At 33.5% G+C, this 20,229-nt stretch overlaps 2 protein-coding genes across 2 annotated transcripts in view; both read left to right on the top strand.

The window, feature by feature from the left end:
* The first annotated feature begins 2,381 nt into the window (after positions 1–2,381).
* On the top strand, positions 2,382–6,467 carry LOC113779267 (G-type lectin S-receptor-like serine/threonine-protein kinase CES101). Its single transcript, XM_027324809.1, has 7 exons — positions 2,382–3,587; positions 4,587–4,688; positions 4,782–4,978; positions 5,055–5,265; positions 5,369–5,606; positions 5,697–5,850; positions 5,939–6,467. Exons 1-7 carry the CDS (start codon positions 2,423–2,425, stop codon positions 6,266–6,268), a joined length of 2,397 nt encoding a protein of 798 aa, XP_027180610.1. The 5' UTR covers positions 2,382–2,422; the 3' UTR covers positions 6,269–6,467.
* A 7,660-nt stretch (positions 6,468–14,127) lies between these two features.
* The window catches only part of LOC113780167 (CSC1-like protein At1g32090), a 16,510-nt gene continuing 10,408 nt past the window's right edge, over positions 14,128–20,229 (top strand). The window contains exons 1-4 of the mRNA XM_027325983.1: positions 14,128–14,539; positions 18,072–18,224; positions 19,162–19,297; positions 20,015–20,116. Of these exons, the coding sequence (XP_027181784.1) occupies positions 14,223–14,539; positions 18,072–18,224; positions 19,162–19,297; positions 20,015–20,116 (708 nt within the window). The 5' untranslated portion in view covers positions 14,128–14,222. The remainder of the gene's footprint in view (positions 14,540–18,071; positions 18,225–19,161; positions 19,298–20,014; positions 20,117–20,229) is intronic.

The following is a 20,229-nucleotide window of genomic DNA, read 5'->3' as shown; positions in this document are numbered from 1 at the left end:
TGTGAAAATGAAAATTTTATTATAAAAACAAAAAGTTAGAATTTGAAAAGCCACAGAGTCCGGAGTTTCAATTACTTCATTTCTCTTGCACTCTACATGAATAGGAACAAATAAATAAATAGATAACTATGCCTGTGAAACACCAAAAAAGGGGAAAAAAAGAGCATGCTGCTATTCTTCTTCAAATGCACTGAATATTTCATTAATTAAATCCTATATTTCATTAACATTTGCAATTCAATTATATATATAGATATATAATATGAATATATGTATGCATGTATAGGCATTGTTAAAGGAACGTAGGAAAATTTAGAGAAAGAAAAACAAGTTTAGAAAATGGGTTAAAAACAAAAAAGCCCCCTGTGCTAAACCTAATATACAAATAATCCCCCTATGGTTTCAAAATATACAACGCGATACCTCGTGCTTTGAACTAAGTTGTAACACTGACAGAAATCGGTAAAATTAACAGGACTGATGTACTGGAAGCTAAAAACAAATTCTTTATACTTAATTTTTAGCAAATATTCCTATTGTACCCCTTAACTCCCAATAAAACATTGCACGCGCCATCTATATACATGGAGTGAAGAGTATCATTACATCATTTCCCTTCTCGTTCCAGGCTAGAAGGGGCTTTAGAAGCCATCTCTTTCATCTGCATTTAAGCCATGTCAAAATTTCTTCCACGTTGGAGAATCCGGCATGCGAGTGGTAGCATATTAGACTCACTTAATGGTACTCAAAAGGAGTTCAAATTAAGATTTCAGTGACTACTGGTGCATCGAAGCCTGGGTCCAACAAGATAATGAAGCAGCTGAACTTTGCAACAGTTTCAAGAATGTCCACAGCTTCACAGTAACAGCAACCGGAGAAATTAAAGAGACGGCTACTAGGAGTTCAGATGTTATCTCATTTTACAACTGTGCTTGGAACGGTTTGTTAGAGCAAGTAGAGGTCCACCGTGCCAGGAGCATAAAGCAGGGACTAGACTTTCAACTTTCCATCAATTACAATACGCGGGGAAAAAAAAATCTGCAAGAAGACGTCAATTTGGACATTATACAAGAAGACGTCAAAAAAATCTCGCTTTCCCTCTCTCTCTCTCTCTTCGTAGGGTTTGAAGGGAAGAAATGAGTCCATTCAATTGCCTTTGGGGTATTATACAAGGGCATTTTGGTCCTTTCATCAGTTCCTGTTAATTTTACCGATTTCCATTAGTGTTACAACTTAGTTCAAAGCACGAGGTGTCGCGTTGTATATTTTGAAACCATAGGGGGCTTATTTGTATATTAGGTTTAGCATAGGGGTTTTTTTGTTTTTAACCCTTAGAAAATTTAAATATGAGGGTATTATTGGCAATTCTTGACCTATGATATTAACATATGTTCCCACTGTCTTTTTAAGGGTGCTAAGTGAGATTTTGAAAACCTCAGGAAAGCTAGGTGATATTTCGTAAAATCTCAAAGGAGGTTTCTGAAATTATTCTAGGATATATACAAAGAAATAGATGGAAATAAAAAAATCTTAAAATTAAGATGGAATCCTTACATTGGAAAACGAAAACGTTACAACAAAAATGAGGAATATAAAAGCATACCAACCCAAAACTAAAAGTACTAATTCCCCATTTGGATTGCTATTTTTTAGAATTTTTTTCTTGTAGCGATTTGACGTATGCAAATTAAAAAGATAATTGAAAAATATGTTCATGGAAAATGTAAAAATTTTTTTGGTAGAAAACTACAATCTAAACATCACCTTAGCCCATTTGAATTGCTATTTTCTAGAGTTTTTTTTGTAAAAAAAAATATTACAATGATTTGATATATGAAAAATAAACAAGCGATTGAGAAATATTTTTACGAAAAAAAGTAAAATTTTTTTGAAAAAGAAAAGAAGCAATCCAAACAAGGCCAACTGCCTAATAACGACCAAGATAACAAGTCCTATTTTATCCTATTTGCTTAGGAACGCTGATGCCATGAATCTTGAGAGCGTCCTTAATAAGTATGATTTTCAGAATAAAGGCACAAGAGTCACTTTGGGTTTTCTGGAAAAAAATTGAAAAGAACATGTATTTGTTTCTCTGGGTTTCTCATCTTCCCTGGATATATTTTTTTAAAAAAATTAAATATCTATTTTACTTTCACACTTAAGTCAGTCAAAGATTCAAAAATCAAATATCTATTTTATTTTCACACCTAAGCTGGTCAAAGATTTTTAGTCGAATCAATCATCAATTCAGTGTAGAATAGCGGCCAAGAGAAAAGTCAATGTCGTGAACTCTGTCCTAGCCTTCCTTCGACTATGACACTTTCAACAAGACCAATTCATCCAACATACAAATTTATAACCGATGATAAAGCTAGCAACCACAAGCATGGTGATGTATTTTTCCAGAATTAGAACATAAAAAATGAAAACTTCTCTTTCCTTGACTTTGTTTGCAATCTTTGGCAGCCTGTGTCTAAACTATATTCTTCCAGTAGATGCAATAAGCACAATAAGGCCTGGTGATAGATTGAACTCTACTTCACAGCTTGTATCCGGAGGTGGGAATTTCACACTAGGATTCTTCACAATCAAAGAGACAAATTTTAGCTACCTTGGAATTTGGTATACTGCTGATGACCAAAGCAGGAAAGTATGGGTTGCCAATCCGGACGCACCAGTGAATATGAATGATCCGGTAGCTATATCTCTCACAATTGACAATGAAGGAATTCTGAAAATTGTCAGTGGAGATAACACTGTTATGAATGTTTCTGATGAGGTTGGGACAGGCAATACGACAGCTGTTTTGCAAGATTCTGGAAATTTTGTTCTAATGGATGCAGGGGCGGATAACCGGATCTTATGGCAAAGCTTTGATCATCCCACAAACAGACTTCTTCCTGGGATGAAGCTTGGAGTCAATTTTACGACAGGGCAGAGTTGGACACTGACCTCTTGGTTAAGTGATGAAGTTCCGGCTTCTGGCGCTTTCAGATTGAGCTTGGAAAGGATTCAAGATTCAGGGCAGTTGGTCATTCGTTTGCGCGGAAAGGATTACTGGACTAGTGGTCCTTGGAACGATCAAACTTTTCAATTTTTGCAAACATTAACTGCTTCTTATAATATGTTTCATAACAACCTTACTTTCACATCCACTATTGACAGCATTTACTTCACTTTTCAAAGTATTGGTTCAAGTTTATCAATGTTGGAGTTGACCCCAGACGGGGAAATTTTGGATGATGCAACCAGTCTTTTCGTCAGTCCTTATGAGAAATTTTGTTATGGGTATGAAAGTGATAACGGATGTGTCACTTCTGCATTGCCTAGTTGCAGAGGCAATAAGGACAAGTTTGAGCTGAAGAGTGCATATTTTGTTGATGGTGACTCTAACTATGATAATAATTCAAGCCTGAGTCTCAGTGATTGTATGAAAAGGTGCTGGAATGATTGCAATTGTGATGCCTTTGCAAGTAATAGCAATGGCACTGGCTGTATAACCTGGACGGGTGGAAAACAGTACCAAATAGACGAGTCTGGCCAAACAGTGCAAAAATATGTGCTGGTAAAAGCAAAAAAATCCAAAGGTAAGTCCTTTGAATAATATCCCTTATATTTGAGGTCTGTTTTCTTCTTGTTTTTCCATTTGGTACAGAATTGAGCTTGGATTGCCTTTTGTACTTTCCTTCCAACTTAGGCAGTTTAGCAGATTGATTTATTATTCATAGGAATATAGCATTGCTCAAGGCCAAATAGTAGGCAGCATCATGTAAGTTTTGGATAAACGACTCTGGGCAAGAGACTGATACGCAAACCTCATAATCCCTGATAAGTTGACATTTAAGCTGTTCTTGATCTCAAGCTTCAGGAATGACCCAAAAAAAACTAGAGGATAGCAGTTATTGGATAAGAGTTCTGCACTGGCAAGAGCATTAGTAATGGACTTCTTGTGTGAAAGGTAGAAATTTAGCATGTCAGCTATCAAGCTTTGCATAAGATCTGTATTGGCTAGTCTAGATCCTGTTAAGTCGCATTGGCTGCTAATCTAATTTGATCTAAGCCTAAACGATTAGAGACCAACTAGAGATACTTGACCATTATAGGGAATTGGCAATGTCCATATACATGCTAGGAGAACTTAAGTTCAGATTTCAGGATGTGCGCCTTGGACTGACAAGCAAGACAATACTGCTTATGCTCCACGAAAATTGGATGTCTGTAATTCGTACTTTAGTGATATCATAGTTCAATTGCAGGTTTGATTACAAACTAAATAAGGCTTTTACCAATCCCACTCGAATTTATTTCCTGACAGCTTGTGTAGTCCTAGAAATAGAATGACTGTCCCAAGCCAATGAAACCCAAACACCTGTAGCTCAAGCATTACCACTGAATTGGAGATCTCAGAACAATCAGATCAGGACGTCACTGCCGCTGTGGGGAGAAATATTTTAAAAGAGGCAAAAAGAAATTTCAAAAAAAAATTCAATCTACAATTATTAGATTTTGGACATAGATGAAAGGTGAAAGTCTCAGCTCGAGTATGTCTTGGATACATAACCTCAGCAGTTCAATTGTTTGTGCAGGAAGAGCATGGATATGGGTAATTGTAGCTCTGTCAGTTGTTCTAGTACTAGTGCTATTAGGCTTGTTACGCCATCTGAATCGAAGAAAGCACAAACAAGAAGGTACAAGTCATACCACTCATAATTTGCAACTACTGCAACTCCCATATGTTAAGTTCATCTCTAACGTAATATAAATCTGATGCATTGTAAAAGAGGAGAAGAGACTGCGAGACGAGTACATACATCAGTTGACAGAAACAGATAGCTTCAAGGATGTCAATGAAATGGAAAACACTGGTCGGGAAGGCCACAACTTGAAAATCTTTAGTTTCAGTTCCATAATGGCTGCCACCAATGACTTCTCAAGCGAAAACAAACTTGGAAAGGGTGGTTTTGGACCAGTATACAAGGTGAATTGCCTCCGTTGTCCTTTAAAGATTGTAACAAGTTTATATGCATGCTAAGAATCTTTAATCCATATAACAGGGAAAATTGCTTGATGGTCGGGAAATAGCAGTTAAAAGGCTTTCAAGGACATCAGGACAAGGACTCGTGGAGTTCAAAAATGAACTCATACTGATTTCCAAGCTCCAACATACAAATCTTGTTCGAGTTTTGGGATGCTGCATCCATGAAGAAGAGAAAATGTTAATCTACGAGTACATGCCAAATAAGAGCCTGGATTTCTTCCTGTTTGGTTTGTAGCAGTTCCTTCTATGTTTTATTTTTACTGATTTCTGATGCGCTTTTCCAGTAAAATTTACAGATTGTGGTTTGTGTCTCTCGTTTCTCATTAACAGACAAAGAGAAAAAGGAGCTACTGGACTGGCGAAAAAGATTCAATATCATTGAAGGTGTTGCTCAAGGATTGCTCTACCTACATAAGTATTCTAGAATGAGGGTTATACATAGAGACCTAAAGGCTAGTAATGTGTTGTTGGATGAAAATATGAACCCAAAAATTGCTGATTTTGGTATGGCAAGAATATTTAAACAGAATGAGACAGAGGCAATCACTAACAGGGTTGTAGGAACATAGTAAGTTCACTCATCCCTTTTCCTAAATGCCACTATTCTGCCTACTTTTCAAGATTCATAATAAGCACAATTGCCAATCATTTTATGCAGTGGCTACATGTCCCCTGAGTATGCCATGGAAGGAACTTTCTCTATCAAGTCTGATGTCTTCAGCTTTGGGGTACTAATCCTCGAAATCATTAGTGGTAGAAGAAACTCTAGCTTCTACAATCTTGATGACCGTCCTCTCAACCTTGTAGGATATGTAAGTTTTTCTGATAAGTCTTTTTGCTCAACTTTGTGAAGCAAACCTCAGGACAACATAAGTAGTGCAAAAAATGGAATTGTTTCAGGCATGGGAGCTCTGGAAAGAAGGGGTGGCCTTAGAACTAAAGGATCCTGCACTTGGTGATGGCTACAACATAACTCTGTTACTGAGATCCATCCATGTTGGCCTTTTATGCGTGCAAGAAAGTGCGACGGATAGGCCAACTATGTCAGAAGTAATCTCTATGCTCAACAATGAAACTTTGCCTTTGCCAGCTCCAAAGCAACCGGCCTTTTTTACTGGGAGACAGGCCCTTGGGTTGACTTCATCTGAAACAACATCAACAGGACAATCAGGGAATAATCAATACGGATCAGTAAATAACTTAACCATCTCAGCCATGGGCGCACGATAAAATCTTCATCAGTTTTTGTATTCTTTTATAGCATCACATGAATGTTTGTTCTGCTGTACATTGTAGAGAAAATTTTGTATCAGCAGTTCTTGCCACCATTTAGATCAGATGGCATTGTTAGGTACAGAGGATAGTCCTAGCTCTTAATGATGTAAAATGTAAACTTCTGATTTTTACTAATAACCTCATTCTGATTTTATTTTGGCACACACAAGTCTCAGTTTGAGTTTCTATACCACTTCAAATGTCACTAAAAAAAAGGTAATAAATGTGAAAACAATAATTTAGAACCCCTAATTGAAAAAAAAAGTAAATTAGCATTTTCACTTTATTGATAGAAAGTAAAGTAGCGTTGCTAATTTAAATACAGGGATGTGGAAGAAATTTCGGTTAGTTGAAACATTACAACTCTTTTGCCTAAAATCATTGGCAACAAAATACCCCTTTTGAAATACCCATTAAAGTGACACTAGTCCATCTTATTATAGCAAGTATTTTCTAAAAAATTTAAAAAATGAGGGCAATGATTCTTCCGATACAGCAATTATATTCAGATAATTTGCAAGAATCTGAGTGCGACCATCATAGTGATTGCAAACTTTATTTATGTCCTGGGTACAACTTCAAATCGTGAAAGATGATTACCAACTTTGGTTACTACGAATTTTAAAGGAAAAAAAAAAAGAAAAAAGAGAGAGAAGTATATGCATAAATGTTTCTACGATTCTAGTCACTCTATGAATTAATCTTTTCTACACTTTTAATATAATTTTTTTTTAAACTAGCAAGTGCAAATACATGATAAGAAATCTTCTTTAGAATTTTAAATTCTCATATAACATATGTAGCATGTATCAAAATTCACCCATGCTTTTAAAAAAAAAAAAAAAAAAAGAACCCAAGTAATAATGTAAAAGAAAAATTTAATCCACACAATCCTTCCTATTGAAAGAAATAATTCCATACCTCCTCATTTTTCATAAGTAACCAAAAAAAAATAGAGGAATTTTCCTCAACACTCAAAAGAAAGCATAATACTACCATGTGTTATTCCATAGTTTAACTTAATGAAAAGCGACCTACCTAGAGAGGAAAAAGTGGAATACAGAAGAATCAAGCCTGGCAACACATGGTAGTATCCAAGGATGTGAATAGTTTGAAAACTAATTTTGAAGGGTATTTTTGCTCTAATATAAAGTGACTCATTTTATTTATACCAAAACAAGTTTTCTCCTTTTATGTATAGTAAGATCATTAATTTTGATGGATTAAGATTTCTCTCTGCAGCCTACCATTTTGGTTGTCCAAGACTCCTGCAGGCTAGAAATGATGCTACTTAGGGAAGATTTAGGAAAACTGATGAGCTCAATCTTGAAAAATATAGCACGAAGAAAATGATGATGATTATACATCTCAAGTAAGTGTACAGAGCAATCAAACGGTTTTCTATTGTTGTGAGGGATTATCACACGGGTTTGAATACAAAAGAAAAGAAAAAAGAAAATCTGAGATTACTAGTTTCTTTTTTTCACTAACAAAATTTTGCTTCTTTAATTCACCTAAAATACAGAAATTTTTTCTGTTAACTTAACATGAAACAAGACCAGAAGGATGCAATGTGTATTAACAGTAAATGGAAAGACAATAGCCATTGGTACATACTTAAAAATGCATTCAGATAAAATTAGTCTTTATCTAAACTACATAAAGCCCCAAGGCTTGAGCTACAGTTGATTGTGCCGGTTTCCATGTGATTCTGCGGCTGATTTCACCCTTTTTTGGCCTTTTACCAAACTCCATGCAACCGCTTTGCCTGCTGTTGCTCTTTTCCTCATTTTTGTTTTTGTTGACTTATTCCGATTGTGCCCTTTTTGTCCCGGTTCCTTTGTAATTTTGTTGCCAATTTTGTCCTTTTGATTGTTCTATCTTCTGCTGCTGCAATTGCTATCTTTGGCCATTTTCTTTGTGTGCGTTTTTATGATTTAAAAAAGGATTCATTATTATGTTTATAATTTCCCTACTCTTTTATATTTATTCGCTTATTTATTAACTGTCTCCAAAATATAATTTATTAACTTTCTCCAAAATGTATATATATATTAACAAAAATATTGATTTTGAAAAAATATGCAAATTGATAAAAATTCTGTGTGCATCTAATATATAGAAATCAATAAAAATTCTATGTGTATCTAATCAATATAAATCAATTATACTGCTTTGTATTAACACAGATCAATGAAAATCGTATGCATATCTAATATATACGAATGAACAAAAATTTTGTGTATATCTAATACATATAAATCAATTGTACCGTTTCGTATTAACATATAATAAGTATTATTCATATCAAATAATCATCCTAAACTACATAAAGCGCCGAGTGATGAGCTACAGTTGATTGTCCCGGTTTCGATCCAATTCTATGGATGATTTTGGACTTTTGTGTCTTTTAGCATCATGGGGGCCGGCTGTGGAGTTTATTGTCTGCAATTGCTGCTGTCCTCATATTGCATTTTGTCATCTTTATTCCAATCATGCCCTTTTGTGCTGGTTTCCTTGTAACTTCGATTCGATGTCAATTTTGTACTTTGTGGTCTTTGGCCGGTCATCTCTCTTAATTATTGTTTCTTTGCTTTTGTTTGTTGAAGCTGCCACTACCTTCCATTCCCCAATGTAGACACGAATCTATCTTTTGGGCTATACAAATCTATATATATTCTTGCATTCTATTTATGTGCTTTTTTATATATATTCATTTTCTCCAAAATATATATGCCGACAAGAATAATGATTTCCTAGAATATATATATATATATATTGACAGAAATTTTGTGTGTATCTAATAAATATAAATTAATTGTGCTACTTTGTATTAGCTTCCATTAATGCGACCAATTGTTTTTAAAAATATAGGATAATTTCCCTCTATTTCAAAAATGTTACTTCGATAATATTTGTTAACTACTGAATTATTAACATAAAGCTTTTGCATTTTAAGATTGAGTAACATAACATAAATGTGGTCAATACAAAGTGATGATTAATTGTGTGCCTTTATATATATATATTCATTTTCTACAAAATATATATATCGACATAAATATTGATTTTTTGAAAAATATATATATCGATGAAAATTTTGTGTGTTTCTAATAAATATAAAACAATTGTGCCGCTTTGTATTAGCTTGCATTGACTAATTGTTTCTAAAAATATAGGATAATATCCCTCTATTTCAAAAATGTTACTTCGATAATATTTCAAAAATTAAAAAATTGGAAAATATACCACTAAAAACCAAAATAAAAGAAGACAACCTTTTCTCTAAAACTATAACAAAGATAACCAAACTGCTAGAAATTTACGTACAAATACTTAAAACCACACCCTTATATATATAGTCACAAATATACATGATGAAGCTCAAAAAAATATATCATATTGACACATGAATCACAAGACAAATAGGAACGCCACAAATATAATGAACAAACAAAACTAGAAAAGATAGACATGCTAAAACAATATTAAACAATCATAGAAGCTCAAATAAAATATTAAATAGACATATACATATATATACACACATATATAAATAAATAAATAAATAAAAATTTAACAAACAAACAAAATCACAAAAAATATAAACACTAAAAAAATTAAACCATTATATCACCTAAAATAAAATACTAAACACACACACGCATATATATATATATATACACACATACATACATATTACAAAATATATCATATACCTATATCTATATATAAATACAAAATTCACTACAACTTTAAGTAACATAAAATAAGTCACATTAACATCAAACAATAACTATTTAAAAATTCTATTGCAAATTACAATGATTAAACTCTATAATTTTCATGTGCAATCATTTCTATTTCTCATAAAAAAATTTATACACATCATCTTACTTTCAATAATATCCATTTATCAATAAACTGTTAATATATAAAATCTCTCAGCTCCCAAAATTAATATTATCCTTTACTTACTCAGATTCTATTAATTAAAAAAATACAACTTCCATCTATTTCAATCACATTCATTCATAACTAAATCAATATCATCTTTACTTATCGAAAAAAACCTACTTAATTAATAAACACATATTTTACCAAGCTACAATATCAAATTATTCCAAATTATTAATTTATCTCATCACACAACATCCAAACTATATCAAAATTAGCCAAAAAAATATCTATTATCCATTTATTTTTCAACAAATTTTTCATTCTTTTATATCCTTTCCATAGACTTTTCCACTGCAAAAATGCACACTTTCTCATCTTAGCTATCCAAATTATGAAAATATCATCATCCTAAAATACATAAACTACCAACACCCAAAGTACAATAAATTATAACATTCTCAATGTAATTCTCCACCTAATTTTCCATCCTATCAACTTAAAAAAAATAACATATATTCCATTAATTTAAATAACATTTACTTATCACTAAATTAAAATAAAATTTTTTTGAAACCAATATTATCCATCAAATCTTTAGATCATATTAATTTTAAAAAACACAATACAAATCACATCAATTTTACTATATCTATTTATAAATAAATCAATCCAATATATCACTCCTCTATCCACTATTCCAACCCCATTATCATACAAAATACTCTAAATCTATGTTATTAAATAAATCTTACATTACCCTAAAACAGTCAATAATGGACACCCCACGGAACCCGCGGGGCACCAAGCCTAGTAATTCTTCGAATGGCGTTTCCTAACGTTAATTTGAGAAAGAGATCAATGGCGAAATTTATGCAAAAAGAAATTCAAAGTTGTCAACGGTCAGCCAATGTTTTGAAATTTGAACCAGCCATTGACTCAATCAAGGTCAAGGGTTAGAGGTCAATGGGTTTGACCCCAACTAAGAACTGGATGCCGCATCATGATGTCATAAACATATTTAATTTTAAAAATTAATATATTATGTAAATTTTCTAAAAACATATTAATACTAAGAAAGGTAGGTTCAATGTATATTTGATGTTTCTAAAACACTTTACAAGAAAAATAAGGTAGTATAATTAAGTACCAATATATGCAATTTACAATTTAATGCTTATTCAACAAGTTTAGAACCAAATTGGAGGGCTTATTTTATAAGTAATACAAGAATTTAGGGCTGTAGCTATAAGTTCTAAAATATTTTTAGGTATAATAATAGTTTTCTAGTACTCTAGGGGTCAAATCATAAAATTTATAAAATGTTTCTTGGTGAATTTTTTACTTTCTTTTTTTTTTTAATATTTTATCCCTTTTTGAGAGAGATTTGTGGAAAGATATGTGAAGAGATTTGAGAGTAGTTAAAAGAAAGAATCAAAAAAGGAAAACAAAAAAGGTAAAAAAAGGAAAAGATGGAAAAAAAACCCAATTTCAAGCGATTCTTCCGGTTTCTAGTCAAACCCGATTTTTGACCGGGTTTGATCAAGTTTTTGTTTGATGATTTTTTAGGACAACTCGGAACATATGCTTAGTCGGTTTCTCGTTTAACCGGTTGAACCAATCAATCCAGTCCGAGTTTCAAAACACAGTGATCAAGGAAGACTTTTAGAATTTTTCCTATTATCAGATTCAAGATTCGAATCTGACAATTGAGGACGGAAGAAGTGTGGGGAGGGGTGGGTGGATTAATAATAGTAAAAAAAATGAGCAAAATAGACCAATCCAAAAAGCTTCTTTTTTCCCTGTTCAAGAATAGAATATTGGAAATGCATTGTTTGGCAAAAGGGGCATGCAGGCACCCCTGTCACAACTTTGGATTCTTGAATGATCATAAAATGCTTAAAGATCATGAAGCTCTTTTTGAAAACCAAATTGGGGAATAACAATGAAGTTTTACAGCTTTAAACTAACAAAAGATAAAAAAAGAGTCACTTTAAACTAACAAAAGATGAAAACAGAGCCACAGAAACCGAAACAGGTGTTGAAACTTCTCATTTCCCAGACCAGACATTATGAAACTTTCATATAACAAAATGAGCACAATCTCCTTTCCTGACATAAGTGGTGTTGTTTTACGCTCTTGTTAACATTATGTCACACTTTTGTAGAGTATCTAACTGAAATCTTTATCCATTTTTTGACACATAAAAACTTACTTTTGAGGGTAGTAAATTAATGTCCTTTTTTACACCATATGCAAGTGTTAAAGGATCTCATATCCTTAAGCAGTTCAAACAATATTTGTGATTGCTCTTACCAGTGAATCGCTTTAACAAAATAAAAGGTAATTTTACAATGTCAAATCTTACATTATTATATTATAAGAATGGGGTGTTTCAGTAATTTTGAAGGGTAAGTTAATTAATCATTATCTATGCATCCAAAGTGCATTTAAGAACCATCGATTATCAGGTCAAGAAGTAAGGAGTTTGATATCCCTTAAATTGAATCTTGAGTTTGAGTAACATAAACAAAGAAAACAATGTAGGATGATTCACTCCCAAAAGGAGTTCGGCGGTGCAATCGGGGGCTAATACGGTCACCGAACACCGAAAGGTTTTCATAAAAAAAAAAAAGGTATTTCAATATTCTTTACATTTGGTACTTAACAATAGGTTAAGATGGTTACTGTTACAAAATTTACACTATTCTTACAAATTAGTGTATTATTTTCACTTCTAAACTTCATCATATTTTTATTTTGCATTAGTGCCTTATAGTTATAGTTATGTCTAGTAATTTTAATTTCTTAATATTAAAAAAAACTAAAAGTTCACCCATGTAAGAAATTTTGCAGATTATCACAGCAGCTAAGATTACAAACTAAAAAGTTATCCAAATTATAGTTTATAAACACTTCATTCCTGTATTTCACGAGGGTGTGCCCTAATTTTGTATGTTGAAATTAGAGTCATGGTACTCATTCTATTAGTTATTCCGTTTGTTTTACTTCACTACAAAATATTACTACTACAATCTTTCCTTTTACAATAAGGGTATCATGACAAAAAATTCATAAAAATTAATGAAAAGAATTACTATTTCTCCTTATAGGAGTAATTTCTTCCAATAAGAAATTTACCAAAAGAATGTACTATTTTCTTGGTATAGGAGAGTTGTGGATCACCATTTTCTTAGGAAAAGTTCTTGTGGTTACTCATTTTACACGCAAAATTAGATTTGGAAATTAGTACTCTCCAAAAAAAAGAAATAAAGAAACCTCATTTCTATAAGTATTTCTGCTACAATTAAAAAGGTTTGTACTTTGTAATTTGTATTAAGAGTTCTTGAATAGAAAAAGTAGAAAGAAATATTAATCAAGTAAATAATCCCATTATGCTGCCAAAAAACCCAAAAAAGAAAAGTTACAAAATTTTTTTTTTTTTTAGCTTCTTTACTATATCATTATTTTTGGCAACAATTGTCATGGCGATCTTTTTGGCATGATTGCGGTGCCAATAATAAACTATTTTCCGTCGAAAACTGAAACTGTATAAAGGAAGAAAGGGAACAAAAAGAGGAGAGAAGCCTCTCCAACAAAACAAGAAACCAACAAGAAAGCCAAGGCCAAGCAAGAATAACTGCAGAACAAAACATCCCCCAAAAGGCTCCCACAATTTTCATCTAGTTCTTTCTCAGTTAATTACCAGAACTGAAACCAACCCACTGAATATTAAACAAAACCCACATCAATTAAACGATTACGAAGGGAAACCCAACTTTCCACGTGAAAACGTGAAGAAAAAGGTGCCCATTACAGCAGCAACAGAGCCCCATTAGGCCACTTTCCATAAAAACATTTAAATCCCACTTGCGAGAAAATATTGGAAGGTTCCTTCAAATTGGAAGGTTCCACCTTTTATTCTTCACCTGTCTGTCTCTCTTTTGTTTGTATGTTTTCACCATTAGTATGTTTTTTGTGTGTTGAGTTTTGTGAGAATTGTGATGAGCAATGGCAACTTTGGGGGATATTGCAGTGTCTGCAGCATTTAACATCGTTGGTGCTTTTGCATTCTTGTTGGCTTTTGCTTTGTTGAGACTTCAGCCAATCAATGACAGAATTTACTTTCCCAAATGGTACATTTCTGGGAAGAGGAGCAGTCCAATGCATGCTGGTGGGAGTTTTGTTGGGAAATTTGTGAATCTCAATTTCAAGACTTACTTCACTTTCCTTAACTGGATGCCTCAAGCTCTGAAGATGAGTGAGGCTGAGATTATTGACCATGCTGGTCTTGATTCTGCTGTTTTCTTGAGGATTTATCTTCTGGGGTACTGTCAAAAACTCTCTTTTTTCTGTAGTTTAAGATAATTTGACGGTTTTTGCCTTCTGGGTGCCTCTTATTGTTCACAAATTTCGGTCTTTCTCTTGGATGCTGCAATAGTTTAACTGGTTAGTGCATGGAAAAGTTGAATATTGAACTCTTAAATTTGATTGTCTTGTTTTTGCGTTTTTGTCTAGTCATTGCGTTGTTTGTACCTTTTTTATGAGAGCTTAACATTACGGGGCTGCAAATTTATAGATTTTGCCAAGTTTTAAGTTAGGTGACTAAAATTGCTGTTTTCTTGGCTTCTGGTTTAAGTTTTTTTTTTTCCTTTTTATTTGGCTTTGGTGGCGAATAAATTTGGGCTTGTCAAGTTTAAAATACAAGAAAAGAAGAAAATTTTGATACTTGTTACTGTCTTGTGAAAAGGTATTTACTTGTTTTGTAGGTTTATTTGGACAATTTTGATTTCAAATAAAAAAATTTATTTCACAAATTTCAACCATCTTTTGATCTTTTCAATCACTTTTTTATCTCACATGCATCACATCATAAAAAATGCTACAGTAATTATTTTAAATAAATCATCCAAATAAACTCTTATCCAAACAAACTTAAATTGACTTTTCAATCCTGACTAGTTCTCAGAAAAATCAAGTGTTCGGGGTTGGTAAATTCTGTCTTTGTCCAGATTTTTAGATTTTGGCGAGAAAGAACTGATTTTGACTTATACTTTGTTTCGTTTTTCTTGGATTTTTTTAGTGTCGTCTGATGGCTCTCTCCCTCTCTCTTGCCCTTTGGCCCTTTGCATTTTTTCTTTTTAGCAGTGTAGCTGTCGTTGCTCGCCTCACCTTGGTTTCTCGAAGTAAATTTCAGTTTTCCAAGTAGTGATTCCCATTTGTGGGCAGTTCTGCAAATGGTCTGGGTTATCAAAGTAGGTTAATGTTCTTGAATGGTCTCTAAGACTCCAGAAGTGGGCATTAGATGTAGAGTGCAGATAGAGCAATATTACATGGATCGGTAGAGGTATTGAAGATAATTTGCTTTCTGTTTTCAAATCAACATACCATGCAACCACAGGGAATACGAGATGCCAGGGAACTCAGTAGTTTAGGTATGACTACTTGTCTCATCAAAAGTACGTTTTATAAGCAAATAATGGAAAGGCTGTTGAGAAAAGCCTGGACTATGGACTAGATATATAGTTTAAATCCATACACTACAATTTGCTGTAATGAAGATTATGCAGTTGTCCTTGAAAATCTCACACCCTTTGTTAGACATTAGAAGAATGAGTTATACATCCCCCTTCACTTAGATTTCTGAGGATCTCACAATTAAGATTGAGGAAAGTGAAAGGACGATGTCGGATTTTCCATTTGTTCCTTTCAAAGAAAGGATAAAACTGGATTTTTTGGAGTTGGTATTCAAGTAAAACCAATTTCGGTTTTTATCAATCATTAGCAGATAAGTTGTGATTAATTTTTCCTTAGTGCTTAAAGTATTTTAATTCTTTGCCCATGATCATCTGGTTGATAAACTTTGATCAATTTGTGGAGGGCAGACATTTGGACAAGTCCAGGATGTCATATGTGCCTACAGCAATGTTGATTTTGCTGAAACACAGTTTCATTTCTCCAGGCAAAAATTTTTGTCAAAATACTCATTAATCACTCTGGATAAATGTACCTTGCAATGCCTGCTCTATTCTGCCCAAGTTGGATTTTGATGAACTGGACAAATTCTTTCCAAGTGTTTGATCATATAACCGTCACCTAGAGTGCAGCCATTCTCCTCTGCCTATGGTAGCTAGCTTTAAAGACCTGAAAACATTAACCATCATTGTCATGAAGAAGTTCTTGTCCTGTCTTGGTAAGCCTCTACTGTTTTTGCTTCTGAGACCATGATTTTGATTCTTTTCATGAAATTGGAAAATTACGGGTTTAATTTTCGTATTAATTTGATGCAAGAATTGTCTTTGTAGTTGCGAATTTTGTTGCCTATAGAAATACAAAGAAAGGCAGTCTGAATTAAGGAACCATAAATAGCAGTTTTAGCATGCTAACTGGGATAATGAAATAGATCTACAAAGTCAGTATGTGTTCTTATATGATCTTGCCTTAGCAGGATTCTTCTATCATATGGATTTGATCACTGACCCTGCAGTGCTCCTTTCTCTGTTGTTATTTAGGGATGATCCTTTAGTAGATAATGAGCATGTGGAAATCGGTTATCTCCCTGCCTTATGCATCTAGTACAATTCCATAAGAGATGTTTCTGTGTTGAGTAATATAAGAGGTACAAGTGACACAAGCCATGAGATTAGACTTAGAATAATCGGGAAATGGAAATGGCTGAAGGCCATGTTTTGAGAAATCTCAATTTACATATTGCTTTATAGCTTCAGATTGACTTTACCATATTAAATAGCTTTGTAATTGATAGCTATGGAAATCTTTTGAACCATAAAGTGAAAAAGAATCTGTCTTCAAAACACCATCTTCTGTCATTCCGGAATTTCTGGGTCTATTCTTAAGCTGGTAGTGTTACTGACTTTGAAACTTTTGGTTCATTACCTTTAGTATTACCATAGTCTGTTATGGAGTGCAACTTTCATATTAGTCTGACCCACCATAATCATCTGGAATGATTCTATCTTTTCCAAACAAATTTTGCCTGGGATGTAGCTAAACTACCACATGTCAACTGTTCAATTGCCTTCCTTCCACAAGTCTGTTTTTGATTTATTGCGGTCTTTTCTAAGAGATTGCTGACTCTATTTAAAGCTTTGGCCTTGTGGTGCTTGGATTCTCTCAGCCCAAAAAGCTGGATGGAAGAATACTACTTTGTCACATTTCTGATCCCAAATAAAGGACAGTCTTACTTGTTTGCCAAGGCTTCAGCTTGTGCAATTGACCAATTCCCAATCTCCCTTGACAATGTTATTCATCTCTAGGCAAACTGCTTGTGCCTATTCATACCATATTGCTTCCAAGGCTCCCATTGGTATCTGATTTGCCTACTATAGGCAGTCTTTGATTAACTGGCTGCTCAGATATACTCTTATGCAATTTACGCCCTGGAATGCTGATTCATATCCTTTCACATATTACAAAAATCCGCGTAGGGTTTTCATTGGGCTTGGTAGAGAGTTTTAAGATACTTTCATATCTCCTTTTCCTATGTGCCAACCAAAAGCAAAATTGAGTTCAATCCACCTCTTAGCCCTCATCCTCTTCGCCCCATAATTCTTTTAGCTTTTTCTTTCTGCTATTTTTTCTTGTCCTTCTTCTCTCAATATATCATGACTGGTACAAAGAAAATTGGTAACATCAGTTTGTGTAAGGCATGATGTGACTCTGTCCTTTTACTTTGAAGACAATGAAATTTGCATGCTAAATTAAGGCCCTTCTTAAGGAGTTTATTCCCTTTCCTTTTTCTTTCGTGTTAAAACTCTTATTATGAGTTAACAGATGTCTCTTTTGCATAATTTGATATTTATTGAAGTTTAAGATAATAACCTTTGTCATCTTTAACAGTTTAAAGATTTTTGTCCCAATGGCTGCTGTAGCACTCGTGGTTCTCATTCCAGTGAATGTATCGGATGGGACATTATATTCCCTCAACAAAGATTTGGTCATTAGCAACATTGATAAGCTTTCAATATCAAATGTTCATTCCAAATCGATTAAGTAAGTATTTTCCTTTTTTTTTTCAGCTTTGCCACATCTGATATCCTCTTGTTAGACAATTAAGAAAATTATGGGCAGAAGACTTCAATAATTCATTGTTAGCATCCCTTAGTTGCAGCTCAGTCTTATTAATCTGAATAACCTCCATCCAATTCTGATAGAATGTATAAAGGATTATTTTTCACTTATTTTTAAGGCATGCTTCTTTTTTAAAATAATAAATCATACAAAGACATAGTAAGAAGTTTAGACATTTATTTAACTAGATAGTCCACACTGTACGGGAATTTTCAACCTTTTTTTGAAAAATCCTGTTTTCTTTTCCGAATAATTGCCAAAAGTTCCATTTTCTGACAAACCACCCATTTATACTCTTAATTATAAAAAAGACCAACTTTCCTTATAGCAAGAACTAAGAAGATCCTATCCAGCCTAATAAAAAAAAATCTATGGGATAAACCTCAATTAACTGCTAATAGCCAATTATTGTGGTTCCTCCGGACATCCATTGCCACGGATTTCTACTTTTGAAGGAATCTGCTAAAAGAAACTGTATTCACATTTTAAATTGTCAAAATTGGATGGATGTATAATTACTAAAGGAATGTAATTGTTGTTAGATTGTTTTAACAAATCATACTGAGTAATATGCTTCTTTCCTTGTATCATATAATGCTATAGAGGTTTCCCACCCATGCAGAATTTAAGGAACTTAGGTGAAATGTTCGATTCTAGTTTTTTTTCTTCTTTTTGTTGACAGATTTTTATAGGAAAAGAGTGGCAAGAGCAAAGCTTCCTTACCCCAAGTTAATTGATACCTCTATATATGCTTTTTGACTTTGGTTTAGGTTGGTGAATAATAGCTGTTTGTGCATGGATATAAGAATTTATGTGGTATAATGTTAGTTATAACTCTTTTTCTGTGATCAAATCCCAGGTTTTTTTTCCACATATCAATGCAATACCTGTTCACATTTTGGACGTGTTACTTGCTCTACAAGGAATATAGCCGGGTAGCATCAATGAGGTTAAGATTTTTGGCTTCACAAGGTAGAAGGGCTGAGCAATTCACAGTGAGTTGAACTTCATTTCTTTGCCATTTCATGATTGACTTCGTATTTCTTTTCTTTTTCCAAGTCTTATCTACTTTCCTTTAGATGTGTGAAGCTGTTTACAAGAAAGTTAATGCACGATTAGAAATGAACAAGTACTTCAATGAGTGGACTGTAGCATATGACCAAAGGCTCCTTTAACCATGCAAATATTTTGGAATCTATTGGCACATTACTGTCACATGCTGTTAGAGATGTAATGTGCTTGTTACAATTCAATTGTTGGTGCATTATCACCCCTCTGGAGACTGGATGGGGTTTTCTTTGATACCAACTGTATTGACCCAAAATTGTACACTATTTTTAGCAACTTGTTCGGCCCTCAATTGCATGTAACAAAAGCATCATATTTAGTTCAAACTGTTCCAATATGATGTGGGACAACCATTGAAAAATAACACACATACTGTTACTGAATCCTGTAGTAATGGACATACCTGTTTTAGTAGCCCAAGAAAATATGTCACATAGCCCTCCATTGTCTATTTTGATTAACTAGGTGACTGGTTTTAGGAAGAGGAAGCATTTTCTGTATTACTTAGGAAGAGAACCTCTTTTGCAAGTAAAATGACAGAAGTGATTATCTCAGATTTTCTAGTCTAACTTCCTCGTATTTTGGTTTGCATAAATTTGATTTCATTTGTTTTGATTACATTCTTTTTGATGTACATATTTCAGGTTCTTGTTAGGAATATACCACATGTTTCTGGTCGCTCCACATCCGATAGCGTCGAGAGCTTCTTCAGGAAAAACCACCCAGAACATTATCTGTGTCATCAGGTAATATGGTGTTTTCAATGCTTTCACGCTTTCAGAGAGATGCCCTATTTTTACATGGTATTCCATCAAATGCACTCCAACTATCTGCTTCTATTTGAAGTTTGCATATCATA

This window comes from Coffea eugenioides, chromosome 8, assembly GCF_003713205.1.
Source record: "Coffea eugenioides isolate CCC68of chromosome 8, Ceug_1.0, whole genome shotgun sequence".
In the NCBI taxonomy this organism is placed as follows: domain Eukaryota; kingdom Viridiplantae; phylum Streptophyta; class Magnoliopsida; order Gentianales; family Rubiaceae; genus Coffea; species Coffea eugenioides.
The sequence above is the reverse complement of the archived record's forward strand: the minus strand, read 5'-3'. Positions and strand labels throughout refer to the sequence as shown.